Source organism: Corythoichthys intestinalis, chromosome 14 (genome assembly GCF_030265065.1).
Source record: "Corythoichthys intestinalis isolate RoL2023-P3 chromosome 14, ASM3026506v1, whole genome shotgun sequence".
In the NCBI taxonomy this organism is placed as follows: domain Eukaryota; kingdom Metazoa; phylum Chordata; class Actinopteri; order Syngnathiformes; family Syngnathidae; genus Corythoichthys; species Corythoichthys intestinalis.
In genome coordinates, this window is record NC_080408.1 from 40,120,306 (window position 1) to 40,138,300 (window position 17,995).

Genomic DNA, 17,995 nt, shown 5'->3' on the forward strand with positions numbered 1-17,995 from the left:
CCCACTGTATGGGTAGATAATCTAAACTACTGACTTAAATAACTGAAGTCATTATATAATGCAAATAAGGTTGCCTAAAAGTTGGTGGAGACAATTTGATTATTCTGAAAAGTTGCATGTCCCTACCATCCCTATGCAAACCTACGTCCTTGTATATATGTATGGATGGAATTTTATGGTAATTTAAAGTTTTACTGGAAAATATAGAAGAAAGCCATATAACTGTGAGAAGAATTGCACACTTTCAGAAGAATTTGTCATTTTAGATTTACTAGTCTTTTGATTTTTTCCCAAATTGCTTCACTTTTTTTTTTTTTTTTTAATAAACCCGTATTGCCTTAAGGAGGTTTTAAAACTACAACACACTACATCCCACATATATATAATTGTAGTACAGTATTGTCGTCTGTGAAAAAATGTTCTAATTTGAAAAAAAAAAAAAAAAAACTTACGCATTACTTTTTTTTTTAAATACAGCGCCATCTGTTGTCTTTGTTGGGGCACTTCACCATGTCATTACATAATCGTCATTGTTGTGGGGTCTTATTACATATTTTTATGGATACATTCACAGATCCTACCGGCGTAGACAACAGAAGTTACAAAGATATATCCGGTTAATTGAGGAAAAATGTTTTGTGTAAAGTCATAAAACAGTAAGTTTTGTTTGTGACAAATTCAAGAACCGGGGGCAAAGCGGGTGCGCGGCCCGTTGATTGGCGGGCGGGTGAGATGTCTGGGCGGGCGGTGAGCACCGTCAGTGACCGCCAGCTTCACGCCGGGCACACATCAGTGAACGAGGCGCAGCGGGAACCTTCCACGGGGGTGGGGGGGAGAAGGACGCCGGGGCCGACACATGACGAGAGACGGGTGCTGCTGCTCGGGGACTATCTGGTTATTACACGTCCGAAGCGGAGGACTTTTGAACTGCATTGACTTTTTTCCGTTTGTGATATTTAAAAGTGATTAGCGACTGCTGCGGAGAGGCTAGCTAGTTAGCTAGCCATCCGCCATCTCCCCTCTCTTTTTCGGGAGCGATTGGGCCGTGTGTCTTCCGCCATGGGCAACGCTGCCACAGCCAAGAAGGGCAACGAGCTAGAGAGCGGTAAGCCCTACTTGTGTACTTTACCGAGTGACTCTCATTGTATGTTTTATTAAAAACCTTAATGTGGAGCTAGTTAGCCTAGCCCATGGCGCCACCACTGTTCTGTAATGTCCAAAAAAGAGGCCCACCTGTCACCCGTCACTATAGATTAAAATAACAAACACATTCACACTAGAGCTGCGCGATTTTTCTGTGGTTGTGTTCATTTTTTTTGTTCTGACAAAGCTAGTCACAACAAAACCCGGTTGGTGCTGATTGCTAAAAGTAAACCACAACAGTCCGATGATGATCGTCTTCGTGTAACAAGCAGGAAAGACAATGACAAAAAAATGACTCTTCTAAAGAAGAGGCTGGAGGTATGTGTGTGTTTTCACGTCATGTTGGCATGCAATACATGCACTTCATGATCTCTTGTGTTATAATTGTATAACAGCACCGAAGAAACCACAAACACTAGTAATTGCCATGAAATAGTCATAAACTTGTAGGGTGAAGGTTAGTAGATCTCCCCCTGGAGGTTCCACCACATTTTTATTCTGGGCTACATAAACAAAGCTCACTGCACAGCAGTGACCAAATATGGCCAAAAAATGACAAATGCCCTGTCATTATATTCATGTTAGTTGTGCACAGTTTGTCACTCTCCAATCTATCAGCAAGGTTCATCATGTGGCAGGAACAGAAGTCGTCATCGACCAAGTTGGCTCGTCATCGGGATAAGAAGCATTACAAGCTTTGAAAGCTTTGACGTAACTTGGCCCAGACGGGTCGGTGTGAGCGTGCTCTTGTGCTCTCACATGGTCAACATTAACACACTTCTCTGTACACTAAATAAACAGTTGCCTATAAGCACGTTTCTGACGGCAAATAATTTAATGGCTTACTTGTGTTTGAGATCAGTCAAATCTTCCAACTATGACCGTTTTAGCCATGTCTGATTTGACGGAGGAATATTCTTTGTGGGTTAAAATAATGATTCGTGCCTACAGTGAAATCATAATTTAAAATTATTTTTTCAATAAAATATAGGCTTTAGCTAAAACAAATCACAACTGGCTACAGGTCAGCCTTTAAGGCTCAGGAGAAGATGATGGTGCACAGCCACAAGACAGTCCTTTCTCTCTTCCATTTTATACTAATTTTGCTATGTCAAGTATACAGTGTGGTGCCAGTGAAATGAATAGAAATCAAATGTTGATAATGCGAGAAAGAATGAACTACGAGGATATATTCATAATGTCAAGAAAACACTGAATGTCTTGTTTTGTTCTCCAAATGAAGTTGCAAGATTGCAATAAAAGTGTGGCTTTATGAGAATGAAGTCATTAGGATAATGCACAGAAGACATTTCTTTTTGAAGAATAAAATCCTAATATTATAAGCTAAAATGACAATTTGCTGGCAAATATTTAGGATATTGTCATTGCCATTCTTTACATATATACAGTACTGTGCAAAAGTTTTAGGCAGGAAACCTGCCTAAAACCTTTGCACAGTACTGTATATTTTTATTATATTATGTATAAACAGGATATATTGTATGTATATATTTTCCCCCAAGTGGAAGCTTCCATGATCCTAATAAATTTAATAATTAAAAAAATATATATATACAGTACTGTGCAAAAGTTTTAGGCAGGTGTCCTGCCTAAAACTTTTGCACAGTACTGTATATATATATAGATAGATAGAGGCGTGCAAAATTTCCGATTCTTAGATTATTCGCGATTCCGCCGTGGAAGATTCGAGAATGATTCACACATCCAAATTCCGATTATTTAATTATACCAGGTAAAGCGGAACTAAATCACAGTCAGCACGGTCTTCGGGACGCAATGAGGAACGGACCGAGAGTAAATATCATGTTCAACTCATGCTACTAGGTAAAAAAAACAATAATACCTGACTCCGGCTGACAGCGGCTACAAACAATGCCCAGTTTCTAGTTGCTACATACAGTACATACGGCCACATAATGCTACGGTACATATCACATATGTATAGAACTAGATGCGAAATGACAGACGACGGCGGCGTTAGAACATGTATAGAGAACTAGGTGCGAAATGACAGACTTGCCGGCATTAGTAAACAGCCGCCATCATAAAGCAGTCGACTTCTCTGGAAGGCTCTGTTGTAGCGAACCTAATTAACTTTTTATTTAAAATACTCCTAAATCGGCATAATCTTGACTTGAATCTATCTATACATGATCAAACAGTTTTAAAACTTTCACATGTCGAAAGTAGACAGAAGGGAAATTATGGAATAACGAGAGCAATTTTAACAACTTCAACGTTTGATTCAAAACATTAAATTAATTGAATGTAGTTTAAAGCTGCTGATACAGAACGGGGACTTGAGTATTTTATTTACTGCTTTGAACTGTTAACTTGATACTGAAATAGTAGTTCGGTTTAGCCTGGAGAGGATTTTTGGAAATTTTGGAACTAATGTACAAAACATTAAAAGCAAGGGGGTGCATCAATAATTGTAGCCTCTGAATCGTAATGGAATCGTTAGGTGCCCCAAGATTCCCACCTCTAATTATATATACTAGTCCTTCTCAAAAAATTTGCATACTGTGATAAAGTTCATTATTTTCTGTAATGTACTGATAAACATTAGACTTTCATATATTTTAGATTCATTACACACAACTGAAGTAGTTCAAGCCTTTTATTGTTTTAATATTAATGATTTTGCCAAAAAAGTTAAAAAAAAAAAAAAAAAAAAAAAATCCCTATCTCAAAAAATAAGCATATCATGAAAAGGTACTCCAAAGAAGCTACTAATCTAATCATCTGAATCAACAAATTAACTCAAAATCCCTGCGAAAGATTCCTGAGGCTTTTAAAAACTCCCAGCCTAGTTCATTACTCAAAACCGCAATCATGGGCAAGACTGCTGACCTGACTGCTGTCCAGAAGGCCATCATTAACACCCTCAAGCAAAAGGCTAAGACACAGAAAGAAATTTCTGAGCGAATAGGCTGTATCAAGGCACCTCAGTGGGAAGTCTGTGGGAAAGAAAAAGTGTGGCAGGAAACACTGCACAATTAGAAGAGGGGACCGTACCTTGAGAAAGATTTTGGAGAAGGAGAAGCAGAGAAGCAGCTGTTGCTGTTTGCAACTGACTGTTTGCTCAGTGGTCCAAAATACTTTTTTCAGATGAAAGCAAATTTTGCATGTCATTCGGAAATCAAGGTGCCAGAGTTTGGTGGAAGACTGGGGAGAAGGAAATGCCAAAAATGCCTGAAGTCCAGTGTCAAGTACCCACAGTCAGTGATGGTCTGGGGTGCCATGTCAGCTGCTGGTGTTGGTCTACTGTGTTTTATCAAGGGCGGGGTCAATGCAGCTAGCTATCAGGAGATTTTGGAGCACTTCATGCTTCCATCTGCTGAAAAGCTTTATGGAGATGAAGATTTTATTTTTCAGCATGACCTGGCACCTGCTCACAGTGCCAAAACCACGGGTAAATGGTTTACTGACCATGGCATTACTGTGCTCAATTGGCCTGCCAACTCTCCTGACCTGAACCCCATTGAGAATATGTGGGATATTGTGAAGAGGAAGTTGAGAGACACCAGACCCAACACTGTGGATGAGCTTAAGGCTGCTATCGAAGCATCCTGGGCCTCCATAACACCTCAGCCGTGCCACAGGCTGATTGCCTCCATGCCACACTGCATTGAAGCAGTCATTTCTGCAAAAGGATTCCCGACCAAGTATTGAGTGCATAGCTGATATAATTAATTGAAGGTTGACTTTTTTTGTATGTAAAAAACACTTTTTTGTATTGGTCGGATGAAATATGCAAATTTTTTGAGAAAGAGGCTTTTGGTTTTTCTGGACTTTTTTGCCAAAATCATCAATATTAAAACAATGAAAGGCTTGGACTACTTCAGTTGTGTGTAATGAATCTAAAATATATGAAAGTCTAATGTTTATCAGTACATTACAGAAAATAATGAACTTTATCACAATTATTATAATAATAATGATTATATTTATTATATTTATAATAATAAATAATTTTTTTGAAAAGGACTAGTATATCTGTTTGTTTTACAGCAAGATCATAAGCATTACCATTATGAAGGGGTTTACATGAGTTTTATGGAGGGCAATATTATCAATATTTGACATATCTGTCTCCTTTATGGTAGCTAACTTGTTGTAGTGTTCAAGCTATTTAAGGTGTCATGGTTGGCCTTGTTGCAGATTTGTTAGCCGCTCTGACAAAGAAACCTGGTTACCTACATTGCTGAATACACACAAGATTACCTTGTGTTTACAGTGCCTACGGACCTTGAACACATGACATAGTCACAGCGGATTACCACGTTGACATAATTCATCATCCTGTTATTACAGGAACATCAGTTCATTTCTTACATTTTGAAGGCATGGTCATCTGTCCATAGTCTATTTAATGTAATGATGCTGTTTTAAATTAGTTTTGAAATTAAAAACTGTTTCGAGCCCTTAAACACATCACTCTGTTCACATCACTGTGTAGGAGCACTGCTTGGATGTAGGACTGTCGAAAGCATCCATAAAATCCAAATTATTGGTTATTGGTGCAATTGTTCTGATAATTTCAAAGGTTAAAGTCAGAATTAGTGCATATTTTCACGTACATTTTTGTGACGATTGACCACTGTTTTCAGATTTGAAGCCGCGTTAACTATTAACTATTAAGCATTCAAACTGTTCCCTTTGGAATATACCACAAAGAATAGTGTACGTCCACGTTCATGACTTGTTTGTGACTTACCAGTACATTTTATCTGGTTGGTTGTGTTTTATTAAAGTTTTTGGTAGAGGATACAATATGATAGCAACAGGGGTGAAAGTGAGCTGTAATGTGCTTTTGATCTCGAAAATATGACGGCAACTGTCAAACCCCATGCTAAAAACAAACTACCTGATTGCCACACAGGCATCTCCAGGAGGAAAAAAATCTACTAACGTCAGATTTACATACACAAGTGTTAACAACAAGCATAATAAAGTGCCTGTGTAGTGTCATCCGTTTCCACCAATATTCATATTTATTCCACGGACAGCACAGAGTTCTACCAGTATGGGTCTGATGTCTCGTGTCGATGTGTGCATGCGCTCAGTTAACCATCCTCCCTGGCCGGGACTTCAGTTGCCAATTCTATTGGCTGACATTGTCTTGATCAGTATGGATAGTTAGTTCTGATTGGTTCAAATGCACAGGTTTTCTGGGACCAAAAAAAAAAAAAAAAAAAAACAAGCTTGTTGAATTAATGTGATAAAAAAGGGCAATGCAACAGAAAATTGATCAGATTTTTAAGAGAAAGGAAAGAATTGAAGATAATCCTTATTTAAAATAAGTAAATAAGTAAAATAAGTAAAAAAAAAACAATAAATAAATATTTTAAATAATCCTTATTTTATTTTCTCTGATGGGGAGGTTCAGACAGCAGGGCACACCCTGAACTGGTTGCTAGCCAGTCGCAGGGCACAATGAGACCTACAACCATTTACACACACGGACGCGGATGTGCTAACCACTCAGCCACTGTGCCGCTGAATATCAGTTAATAAAAAAAATTTTTTTTTTAAAAGAAAGAAGAAGAAATTGTTAGATTATGATGATTGTAGCGATGTCTGACACGCCCAACTCAATGAGGCATCTAATATCCATTATCTATGGTTTCAACTCGCTTCAAAAGGGAGTCACGCATGTGCTTGACCTTGATCTATGACATTTTATGGTAAATTGGCTTCTGTGAGAAACATAACGAGGAAAATAAATGGATAGCTATGTATTTCACCCCCAAAAAATTCACACCATAAACTGAAAACTAAACATCGTATTGCGATAAAGGTATTGTGTGACTTTATATTGCAGTCTCCCGATATATCTGTAAAATTGCTCAGCTCTAGTGACAACAAAACGTACCAGTACAAAGACTTGCATCTTAGAAATACTATGACATGTACAGTTTTGTTCCACACCTTTACCCACGTCCTCTTGCACACAGTATCGGCTGCCGCCTTAATCTTATGTTGGTTGGCAGACCATCTCATTTACGCAATATGCATTAGCACCAACCACTGGTCAGAAATTTGTCAGCAACAAAATGTATCTTAATAGTTGCTAAAAATGTATTTGATTGAACATTTTGGGGCAGAATGCACTCATTTGGGGCAGTCTGGATCCCTGCTTTACCACTGTAAAATCCCTACCACATGTTCATTCATCCAGTATGCACAAATCTGGGTCCCTCTTCCGCTGAAGGAATGAAACTAAACATAATCTAGGACACCTTCATTGGAGGACATTTTTGTATTTATATGCACATTGTATTTTAATTTTGCCACCGTTCAGCAAGGTCTATTTCCATTAGCATTAATGTATTTGACAACAATGTAGTATTTTCAATCTAGGAATAATTGGGAAAAAAAATCTATTCATTTGTTGTAAAAATCAACAGGTTTTGAGTGTCTTTTTTTCTTTTGAGTCTTGTCTAATGTACTGTTGGGTCTCCTACACAATGTCAACTTTATTTTCATTGCTGCTCCCATCACATACTTTGTTTGTTGTGGTTTTTGTCTACATAACTGTTGTCTTCTCTTTCTCTCTCTTCCGTATCATTCCATCGTGTGGTGGTGGGTGATTGTTCCTGTGAAAAAAAATATAACACCCTCGGTGATCAATAGAGACGTTTGGTATGCACAAAAAAACATGAGCCTGCAAATTTTGGGCGCAGGTCTCATTGTGCGAATCCTGCTCGATGTGCTTGCTGTTATTGTGTGCTTTGATAATAAGTGTGTTTTTTTTGTTGTTGTTGTCGCTCACGTTCTCTCAATCTGGATATCTGCTGTGTTTGCCATACATCGGTTTGTCAATGCTTACAATTCTGTTTATTAGCCTTTCCCTTAAAAAATGTGATGCACAGAGAGAAACTTACCCTTTTTTTAATTTTGTTTTTCCCTTGACTTGAAACTACAAAATAACAGAAAACCCAGTTATTTGCAGTACTTGGCATGCGTCACTCTTTTTGCCTGTCTGGTTTTTTCTTCCCTTGTGTTTGTGTCATGTAATTCAGATCCAGATGAGAGTTGCCCTCAAAATTCTGTTTCCCTTTGCCCCTCTGATGCCCTACATTTGTATATTTTTACCAATCCTACATGAAAAAAGCATCCTTGCTTTTATTCCAAATAGAATTTATGCTTATTTGTTTTCTCTCCTTTGTAGTAAAAGAGTTTCTAGCCAAAGCCAAAGAAGACTTCTTACGGAAATGGGAATGTCCACCACAGGTCAGAATGCTGTTTATAGTCAATACATTCCAGTAAGTGGCTAACATGCTTTTTTTCCTCTCTTTCTGCAGAGCACGACGTGCCTAGATGACTTTGACAGATTAAAGACTCTGGGGACTGGCTCATTTGGAAGGGTCATGCTTGTGAAACACAAAGGAACAGAGCAGTACTTTGCCATGAAAATACTGGATAAGCAGAAGGTCTGTTTTATTTATATAAGACACTTTATACTGCAGTTTTAAGTAGCAGCAATTTATTATTTTTAAGTAATCGATTAATGTATCGATTAGTTAGTTCAAGTAATTAAGTAATCAGATTAAGAACATTTGATGCATTGCAGAATAAATTGTAGATGTAAGACAAACAAGTGTTTATGTTGCAGTAACATTTATTTTGGCTTGATAAGAATGCACTTTCAAAACAGCATTAAATGCCAATACAAAATAAAAGTGTTTCTTTAAACTATGCAGAATTGCACTTTCATTTCCCGAGAGCAATAAATGCATTAAAAAGTAAATTGAAAGACTTGAGCTTAGCATCACACGATAAAAAAAAAAAAAAAAATCAGGATCTAAGTATTACAATAAAACAATATGCTAACTTGCATTGCAAAAGTCCACTACTTTAAATGCTATAAAATTCTAAGGTTTTTTATTTCTTAAACACAATGCTCTTGATATCGATCGAACACATATTGCCACAAAAAACTGCTAAATTCACCTCTAAACTAAATTACGAATGCATAAACAAACATATTAACTCAAACAAAAACTTATCTAATGTTGGTCTTAATAAGGAGCAGCTGGATTTAGCCATGAGTTATATCATATTTACTGTTGCCACTAGAGGCCAGTGTGTCCACCCAAATTAATAAAATTAGTGCAATACAGGTAGTCCCTGGTTTACAAACAAGTTCCGCTCCTACGCTGGCGACATAACCCGAATTTACGCGTTAAGTCCGAAATAACCCTTTAAGTACCTCTATATACCCCGTAAATCTCAAAATAACTATCCAAAAACATGTTTTATACGTCATTGTACTGTCCTCACCAAGATGTTGGAGCTAAGTCCGAGCTAGACAGCGAGCTAAGCACCGAAATGACGACGTCAGACGTCTGTGTGGTTTGCTGACTTTATTTATTTTTTATTTATTTATTTATGGAATTTTATTGTCATCATCATTGGTATCATTGACAATCATTGACAATTACAAAATGTGATATGATTTGCCCGAAGAAACCGAAGAAGACGACGAAGGCGGACGGTTTCCCGTCCCCCATACAAATTCAGGCATGGAACATACATCATCTTTATTTTGCTGCTCATGACATCGGCACTTGCAGAATGAAACTAAAACGAAAAGTAATTGATTCAGTTTTGTTTTCAATAACAGCAATTCAAATTTGCGTTTATAACTATCTGCTGATACAGCAATAACAATCCACACAAACGATCGGTATGTCTCAGTTAGTGTCGGCACAGCATTAAAAACAATCACATAAACTCGCCACAAGTATTCGACCACAATTGAAAACGCACAATAAACAGTACAAAAGGTGTTATATACAGGTGTTGTCTCTGTGGATGTTTCACAAGTAACAAATGAGTGCGCAGCCTTGCAGCTATCACTCGGCTGGGTGACTTCTTCGTGGGTGTGTGCGTGCGTGCGCTCTTCTTCATGTGTGCAAATAAACATTCTTCTTCGTGTGTACATGCGCTCTTACTCGCGTGCCATTATTAGTACTACCTGCTCTATGCTTCCTGCGCCAAAATAAAAGCATGCATCACAAAACAAAAGTCAACATTATTTAAAATAAATAAATAAATAAATAAATGACTGGAGACAAAATGGCAGATGAGACTCCGGCATCATAAAGTCAAAATCACGTAAGTTGGGTACGTCGTAACCCGGGGACCATCTGAACTTTCAAAGCAAACCATTACAACGCGCCTCTAATTCAACGAATCGTTGAAGCAGCAAAATTTGAGGCAAAGCTTTTTCTGATCGAATTACTCGATTGAGTCGATTAATCGTTGCAGCACTTGTTTTAAGTGCTCAATTTTGATTGACTGTGTTAATACTGATGGTTCATATGAAGAGACACAAATATGCATATACTGAAATTGAATACAAATAACTACACTTTGGGTAGTAAAATGTCATTTTATGACTTTCATTTGTTTGTTTTTAATGCCAGGTTGTGAAACTTAAACAAATAGAACACACTTTAAACGAAAAGAGAATATTACAAGCCGTCAGTTTCCCTTTTCTCGTCAGACTCGAGTACGCATTCAAGGTAAGACAATCTCATTCATTTCACCCATTTGAGCTTTAAAATAAGAGATATTAAAGTTGGGTGTAATGTGTTACTTTAGGACAACTCCAATTTGTACATGGTGATGGAGTATGTTCCCGGAGGAGAGATGTTCTCGCACTTAAGACGAATTGGGAGGTTCAGGTGAGGCCCTCGGAGGAATAAACACTTATTTTAAGTCTTTGGTTTGTTTTGTTTTAATCAGTGATTTCACAGTCATTGCCGTTCCCCCTCCTCCATTTCCTTTCCAGTGAGCCGCACGCGCGCTTCTATGCCGCCCAGATAGTACTAACATTTGAGTACCTCCATTCGCTCGATCTCATTTACAGAGATCTAAAGCCTGAGAACCTTCTTATTGACCACCACGGCTACATTCAGGTGAGCCGCTTGCCCGACGATATGACATGGCGACTCTTTAACGGCTACAATCCCCTCACGTGCCACTTTCTTTTTTCAGGTGACAGACTTTGGATTTGCCAAGCGGGTGAAAGGCAGAACTTGGACATTATGCGGCACACCGGAGTACCTGGCCCCAGAAATCATTCTCAGCAAAGTAAACTTCCCAGCCATTTTAGATTTGTTTGCAAAGTCTATTCTCGTTTCACTTGTCCAACCATATTGTTTTGTGCTTGTTCTCATTCGGGTTGTGTGCAACTTTGAGTTTATCCTAGCTGACTTCTGATCTAAGGTGGAGTACACCCTGGACGAGAGTTCAAAAGTATCAAAGTTTTGATACTGAAATGTTGTATCAGGATACGATATTTGATTGCAAAAGTATCGATACTCAGCCAATCTGATCGCCACTGCTGTTTTATTCATTTATTTATTCATTTGGTTTTGCACTATCACAGGTCACCAGAAATTTGTCAATGGGAGAAATTTGATTTTGCTCTATTCTTGATAGTAATGGGAGGATTTTTTAAAAATTTCTTTTTTAGTTTCTTTTGCATTTTGCTTGTTAATTTAAGCTTTTACACTCTGAGCATTTTTTTTTGGGTGAAATTAGGGTTTGATTTTTCTATGAGTTTATAAACTAAAAAAAAAAAACAGTTTAAACATGCCTTGTTGCCAGTGTTGTTAATCTTACTGAAAAAAAGTAATTAATTATAGTTACAAATTACTTCTCCCAAAAAGTAATTGCGTTAGTAACTCAATTACCTGAATGTAAGAGTAATTAGTTACTTGGCAAAGTAATTGGTGATAATTACTTTTTTTTCCCCCTCAAAAAAAACAAAAACATTGGCCACACTATGTGAAGTTTTAAAAGGTTTTTGGTACAATTGGCCCGAGCCCAATTCTTTACCCTAATTTACCCTTTACCCTGAATCAACCGTTAAAAGTTGTTAAAATTGCTTCCATTATTGCATTAGTTCCCATCTCTCTACTTTCGACATGTGAAGGTTTTAAAACTGTTTCATCATTTAAAGATAGATTCAAATCAAGATTTTGCCGATTTAGAAGTATTTTAGATAAAAAGTTACTTAGGTTCGCTAGGAAGGTTCTCTACAAAAGAGCCGTCCTAAGAAGTCTACTGCTTTAAGATGGCGGCTGTTTACTAACGCATCTAGTGCCGTGTCTGTCATTTCGCATCTAGTTATATCTATATATATGTTTTATCTACCATGTCTACCATATCTACATAACATGCGGGTGTAGTTTGTATGCTATCGGCTACAACAGGTATTATTGGAGCTACCTAGCATCGCGTTTGCTCGGCGTCACAACTTTCTTGCCTCCTCCCCACTCCTGCTCTGCTCTGTCGTCTCGGTGAGTCCGTCTCCCTCAGACTTTTCAACCAATATAATAACGCATAGTAACGCATGCCTTTCCGTCCTCAGTAACGGTAACGGCGTTGCCAAAATGAGAAAAGTAATTAATTAGATTACCCACTACTGACAAAAATAACGCCGTTATATTGTAACGCCGTTATTAACAACACTGCTTGTTGCACATCTTTTTATTCCTAAATCATCTAAGAATTATGTCATGAACTTTTTTCCAAAAGTTTTACATTTTTGAAAGTGTCATAACCAGCTAAAGTAGAAGAATTTCAAATGCCAAATATGGAAAATCGCACACATTGCTCGATTACTGATAACTATAAATCCCAGTAAGGTTTTGACAACTGATCATGAAAATGTAACATCTTAGCTTTAATTAAAGGGCATACGACATGAGAAAAAAAGTCTTAAAAAGCATTATTATGTGAATTACAATCATATTTTGAGACGATTCGACTATATACAACAATGTAGCAAAGCACAGATGACGAGAAATTACTCTTTTAATCTGTCGGTTACCCACGCCTACCATTATAGGGCTCTAGCGTCCCCAACAGGTGGATGATGTCAGCGGGAGAATGGGCTCATTGGTTTTACTATTCAGCCCATTGAGGGGGAATTATTCAAAACGAGGAAAACGCGACGAAGAGAGCCGCAAAATGTCATTGTTTCATTCTCTCTACTCCAATATTTTTACAGGATATTCTTTTTATCCAAGTGATTTTCCCCAATAGCTAAATAAATGGCTTCGGAAGGACCAGTCAGCCCGTCGAGGGGGAATTATTCACAACGAGGAAAACGTGACGAAGAGAGCTGCAAAATGTCATTGTTTCTGTCTCTCTACATCAATATTTTTACAGGATATTATTTTAATCTAAGTATTTTTCCCCAATTGCTAAATAAATGGCATGGTCATGACAAATAACAGTCTTGTGCTAAATGGAGTATGAAATAATAAAAATGCAATTATTCAGGAAGATATGGCAAAATTACTCCATAATGGTCAAAACTGTCGACTTCACCTTTACTGTCTCACCTCCCGAACGATATTTTATGACACCTAAATCGAGCTTATGTCATTTCCCTTCCCCGGCTTCGGATAATGTAAACAAACCAAGAGGCGGGACAGATAGCTGACATGCTAGCCCGAACCAAGTGATGTTTCAAAGTCTTTGAAGCGGAAAATCACACATAACTAGCCAGGAACTTTTGACATCACGACTGGGTTGTCGATTGTCTTCGCTGATCGGCAAACCGCCCGGCGGAGAGCAATTTACAGTTCGTTCCCCGGAGCAAGGCGGCTGCAGTTGTTGTGCAGCTAACGTGCAGCTAATGTGCATGAGGAGAGCTTTTTACATGCCTATCAATGATCAAACGTAAGTAGCCCTTTATTTAAAGAAAGTTTGTTGTGTTTACTTTGTAATAGCTGTAGTCGCGGCTATTTTTAACACAAAGTTGCAATTTCTGATCGGGTGGAAAATTTGACAGAACATCGGGCACACCAAGAGTGCAAAAGCCGAGTATAGTGCTTGCCCGGCGGGGGTATGTGCGACAAGGAGCATGTCAGCCACAAAATGCAACCCACCACCGTATTAAAATGATCCCAGTATTTGACAATGACATAATACAAAACAAGATGTTTACTCACTTCCTCGTAAGTCCTATGGTCCCACAGTAGTAGGGCTTGTTTTGACCAATATCCACGGTGAATGGGAACCTTTTGAAACTCCAAAAAGGCGCACACGCCTCTCCCTCATACAGCAAGATTTTTCAGCAGCCGTTTGGCTGGCGTGATGCGAAAAATAAATGTATTAATCCACAAAATCAACTGGATTTTTAGTTCTTCTCATACAACAGTACGGCTGTATAGTGAAGAGGACTTCTTCTACCGTACACGTCACAGCGCCCTCTTTCTCATCTAGAGACTGTTGCCGGAAGTCACTCATTTTCATGGCGCGGGATTAAAAAAACTAAATAAATATAGCGATCGCTTCCACACACATCCAAGCGGTCCATATCATTCAGGAGCATAAATAACTGCATGTATTATGAAATAAACATGCTTTTTCGTGTCACATGCACTTTAATTTGACATAATGCACATCAAGGTTGTGCAAATAAGAACGGAGTAATTTACATACCAAAAATGGCACTTTTTTACAGTAGTTTTTAATTGTTGTCATGAAACTTGAAAAATAACATTCATATCCATGAAATGAAACATCATCTTTTACATCTGAGAGGGATCTGTTCATGCCTTTGGCTCTACCTCTTAGCCCTTGGAGGGGATCGATCTGAAATGAAAAAAAATATATTCTATTGTTTTCAAACAGCCATTTTCCCTTTTTTTTATGTAATATGTATATAGTATCGAAAATGTCATCTTTTAGATATTCATTATGAGTGTTAAAAGTTTAAAACCTGTATTTGTTAACAACTCATAATGGTCTAATGTACAGCTGAAACGAATACTCGAGTTTAAAAATGGATCTGGGTAATTTTATTCGCCTCGAGGAATCATTTAATTTTACCAGCTCTAAGCATCATATTTTGCCCGGACTATTTTTAATGCGGGACATCATTGACATCGCGTCTCTAGAGGAAGAAGCAATAATACCTGATTGCAGCAGACAGCCGCTGCAAACAATGCCAGCATTTCTTCAAACTACGCCCGCATGATGCTATGGTGGTAGCATGTCGCGTCTGATGAGTCTCATAGATATCACATGTAAATGGAACTAGATGCGACACGACAGACTCGGCGGCGTTAGCAGATGTATATAGAACTAGATGCGAAATGACAGACTTGCCAGCGTTAGTAAACAGCCGCCATCTTAAAGCAGTAGACTTCTTAGCAATAATAAATAAGATTAACATTACTGTACCTTGCTAACGTAATATTAACCCCGCGGAGGACTGGGTTCCTATTAATTATGACCACTGTCGATGCATGGCTAACGTGTCTTACATACAGGCTTTATTGAATCTGTAAAAACACAGTGCTGTAGAGTGATGAGGGTTTAAAATAATAAATATAAAATAATTTATTTTGAACACTGCAAAAACTCAAAATCCAACAGGACTTACAGTTTAGACTTAACAAGTTTTTTTAAAATAGCTTGACACAAATGGAAATTCAATTGAAACGTGGGAAAAACACCTAACTTTGTGTTATCAAGTGTAATGACATTTTAGGTAACAAAATAGGATTTTTTATTTTATTTTATTTTATTTTTTTTAACAAGATCGAGAAGTTTTTTCAGTGAAAGCCGTGAATTTGTTGTTGTTGTTTTTTTCTAGTCACATCTTAGATGCAATTGTTGGCGGTTTTCAACAATGTACATCGAAAATAAAAACATTCATAGTCTGAAAATGGTTCAAGATTAGGTGAAATGTTTTGTTTTCTCATGTATATTTATAATTGCTCTTTACCTAAAAAAAAAAATGCTTTATTCGATTAATTGATTGTATTTTCGGTCGAAATTGCTTTTCTTTTTACTTTATGCTTGGCAACAATCCTTGTTAACGCGACTCAGGCTTCTGGAGTAAATGTGGCATCAAAGAAAAGAAAAACCAAAATGCACTTAAAAGATAGAACTCAAAGATCTTTCATATTTGCTGAACTGAGCTCTGTTAATGTCTAGTGTGACTGGCTCAAAATGTTGTGCCATCTGTTAGCAATTTTCATTAAAAATTACAAACAGTAAGGGGGCATTACAGAAGAGAATAGCAGTTTTGGTCATCATCAAATATATTTTATTTGAGGCTTTTTTGATTAACTTGGCACTCAACAAGTAGTTGTTTCTTTGGTTCCACTGTGTCACTCATTATGTGTGATTACTCTTTCAGGGCTACAACAAAGCTGTGGACTGGTGGGCCTTAGGAGTCCTCATCTATGAAATGGCAGCCGGCTACCCTCCGTTCTTTGCAGACCAACCCATTCAGATCTATGAGAAAATTGTCTCTGGCAAGGTAGGATTGTGAGTCCCCGGAGAATTTCTTTGATTTTCATGTTGACGTGCAACAACTTTTCTTTTGTCTTTTCAGGTACGCTTCCCCTCCCACTTCAGCTCGGACTTGAAGGATCTGCTGAGAAATCTGCTGCAGGTGGACCTGACCAAGCGTTTCGGCAACCTGAAAAACGGCGTCAACGACATCAAGGGCCACAAGTGGTTCGCCACAACGGATTGGATTGCAATCTACGAGAGGAAGGCAAGACCATCGCGGTGCTTATTGAAATTAAGAATGTATAGGTAATTGATTGTTTTGCGCCGATTTTTTTTTTTTTTTGCCGAGGCAGGTGGAAGCGCCGTTCATACCAAAGTGCAGAGGCCCCGGTGATACTAGCAACTTTGACGACTACGACGAGGAGGAGATCCGTGTTTCCGTCACGGAAAAATGTGTGAAGGAGTTTGCCGAGTTTTAGGAACGTGACATGCGACAACAGGATATGTCAGGGAAATAAAGGGATCTTTGCACTCTTCTGAGGACTTGAAAATTTAGCAGAGACCACGTTTCCTCCCGCCGTCTTATCCTGCCCACTTGTTCAACACACACAGCTCAGTGAGGTTGCCATGATCTTTTGGTGCCGAAAACCTTACTGTCACTTACACCTGCGTATTATAGCAGAACTTGCCACCTTTTCTTTTTCTTCACTTTTTATTTTGTTCTTTTCAAAGGAGGTAGTCATTGTCACCCCCTTTTTTAAATGGACAAATAGTAAGATGACAAAAGGGATGGGCTCATGTTGCATTCATGGTCCAATTTTGAGAGGTAGCATTTGTCATTCTTTGTGTTTTGTATAATGCCGAGTGTTTAAGGGGCGACTGAAGAGAGAGTTTGCTCTCTTTCTTTGCTTTTAGCGAGAGAGAAAGCATCAACCTCGGTATTCCTGACCCCAGGCGCTGAGAATTAGCGAACTTGTTACATTGTTACACGTTATTTGTTACTCCAGTTTTTGTCCCAGTGTGTAATAGTCATGTTTTCGTTTGATTTTTCTCCTAATACTTCATGTCTAATCATAAACACCATTTGTTACAATACAATGTGACTGATGACTGACATTTTAGAAGTGAAAGGAAGTCCTTTCAAGATTTAAAAAACAATTTTGTCTAAAACTTGAGAGGTCAGTATGAATAGTGTTGGAGCTTTGTGCTTCAGCGTGGTAAGTCAAATCTTTAAGGAAAAGAATTTAAGACTGAAAATAGAATAATGAAACTGCAGCTCTTTTTTTGTGACCGCACGTGAAGGATTGTTTTTGTTATATTTTATCGAAGAATGTGGATCGCATACTTATTAAGCGTGCATTTTTGAAGGCTTTGATTTTAAGGTACTGTTTTACCTCACCCATACACTGACTAAATGAAGAACTCCTTTGCATCACATGTAACCCTGTTATTGTTCAACTCATTATATGTATATGCATTGTTTCATATGTATTATTTATACACATTAGAGATGCTATTAAATTTTATTTTTAAAATTGCTGAAGTGTGC

General features: G+C 38.0%; 1 protein-coding gene across 2 annotated transcripts; it reads left to right on the forward strand.

Annotated features, from left to right (window-relative positions):
- Positions 1–810: 810 nt before the first annotated feature.
- Positions 811–17,984, forward strand: prkacbb (protein kinase, cAMP-dependent, catalytic, beta b). Of its 2 annotated transcripts, none has more exons than XM_057857793.1 (10): positions 811–1,105; positions 8,342–8,403; positions 8,475–8,603; positions 10,602–10,700; positions 10,780–10,862; positions 10,970–11,096; positions 11,176–11,271; positions 16,349–16,471; positions 16,547–16,711; positions 16,800–17,984. In XM_057857793.1, exons 1-10 carry the CDS (start codon positions 1,060–1,062, stop codon positions 16,923–16,925), a joined length of 1,056 nt encoding a protein of 351 aa, XP_057713776.1. In that variant the 5' UTR covers positions 811–1,059; the 3' UTR covers positions 16,926–17,984. The 2 variants fall into 2 exon arrangements, with proteins under 2 accessions (XP_057713776.1, XP_057713777.1); XM_057857794.1 differs by having other exon boundaries at positions 8,348–8,403.
- The last annotated feature ends 11 nt before the right edge of the window (positions 17,985–17,995 follow it).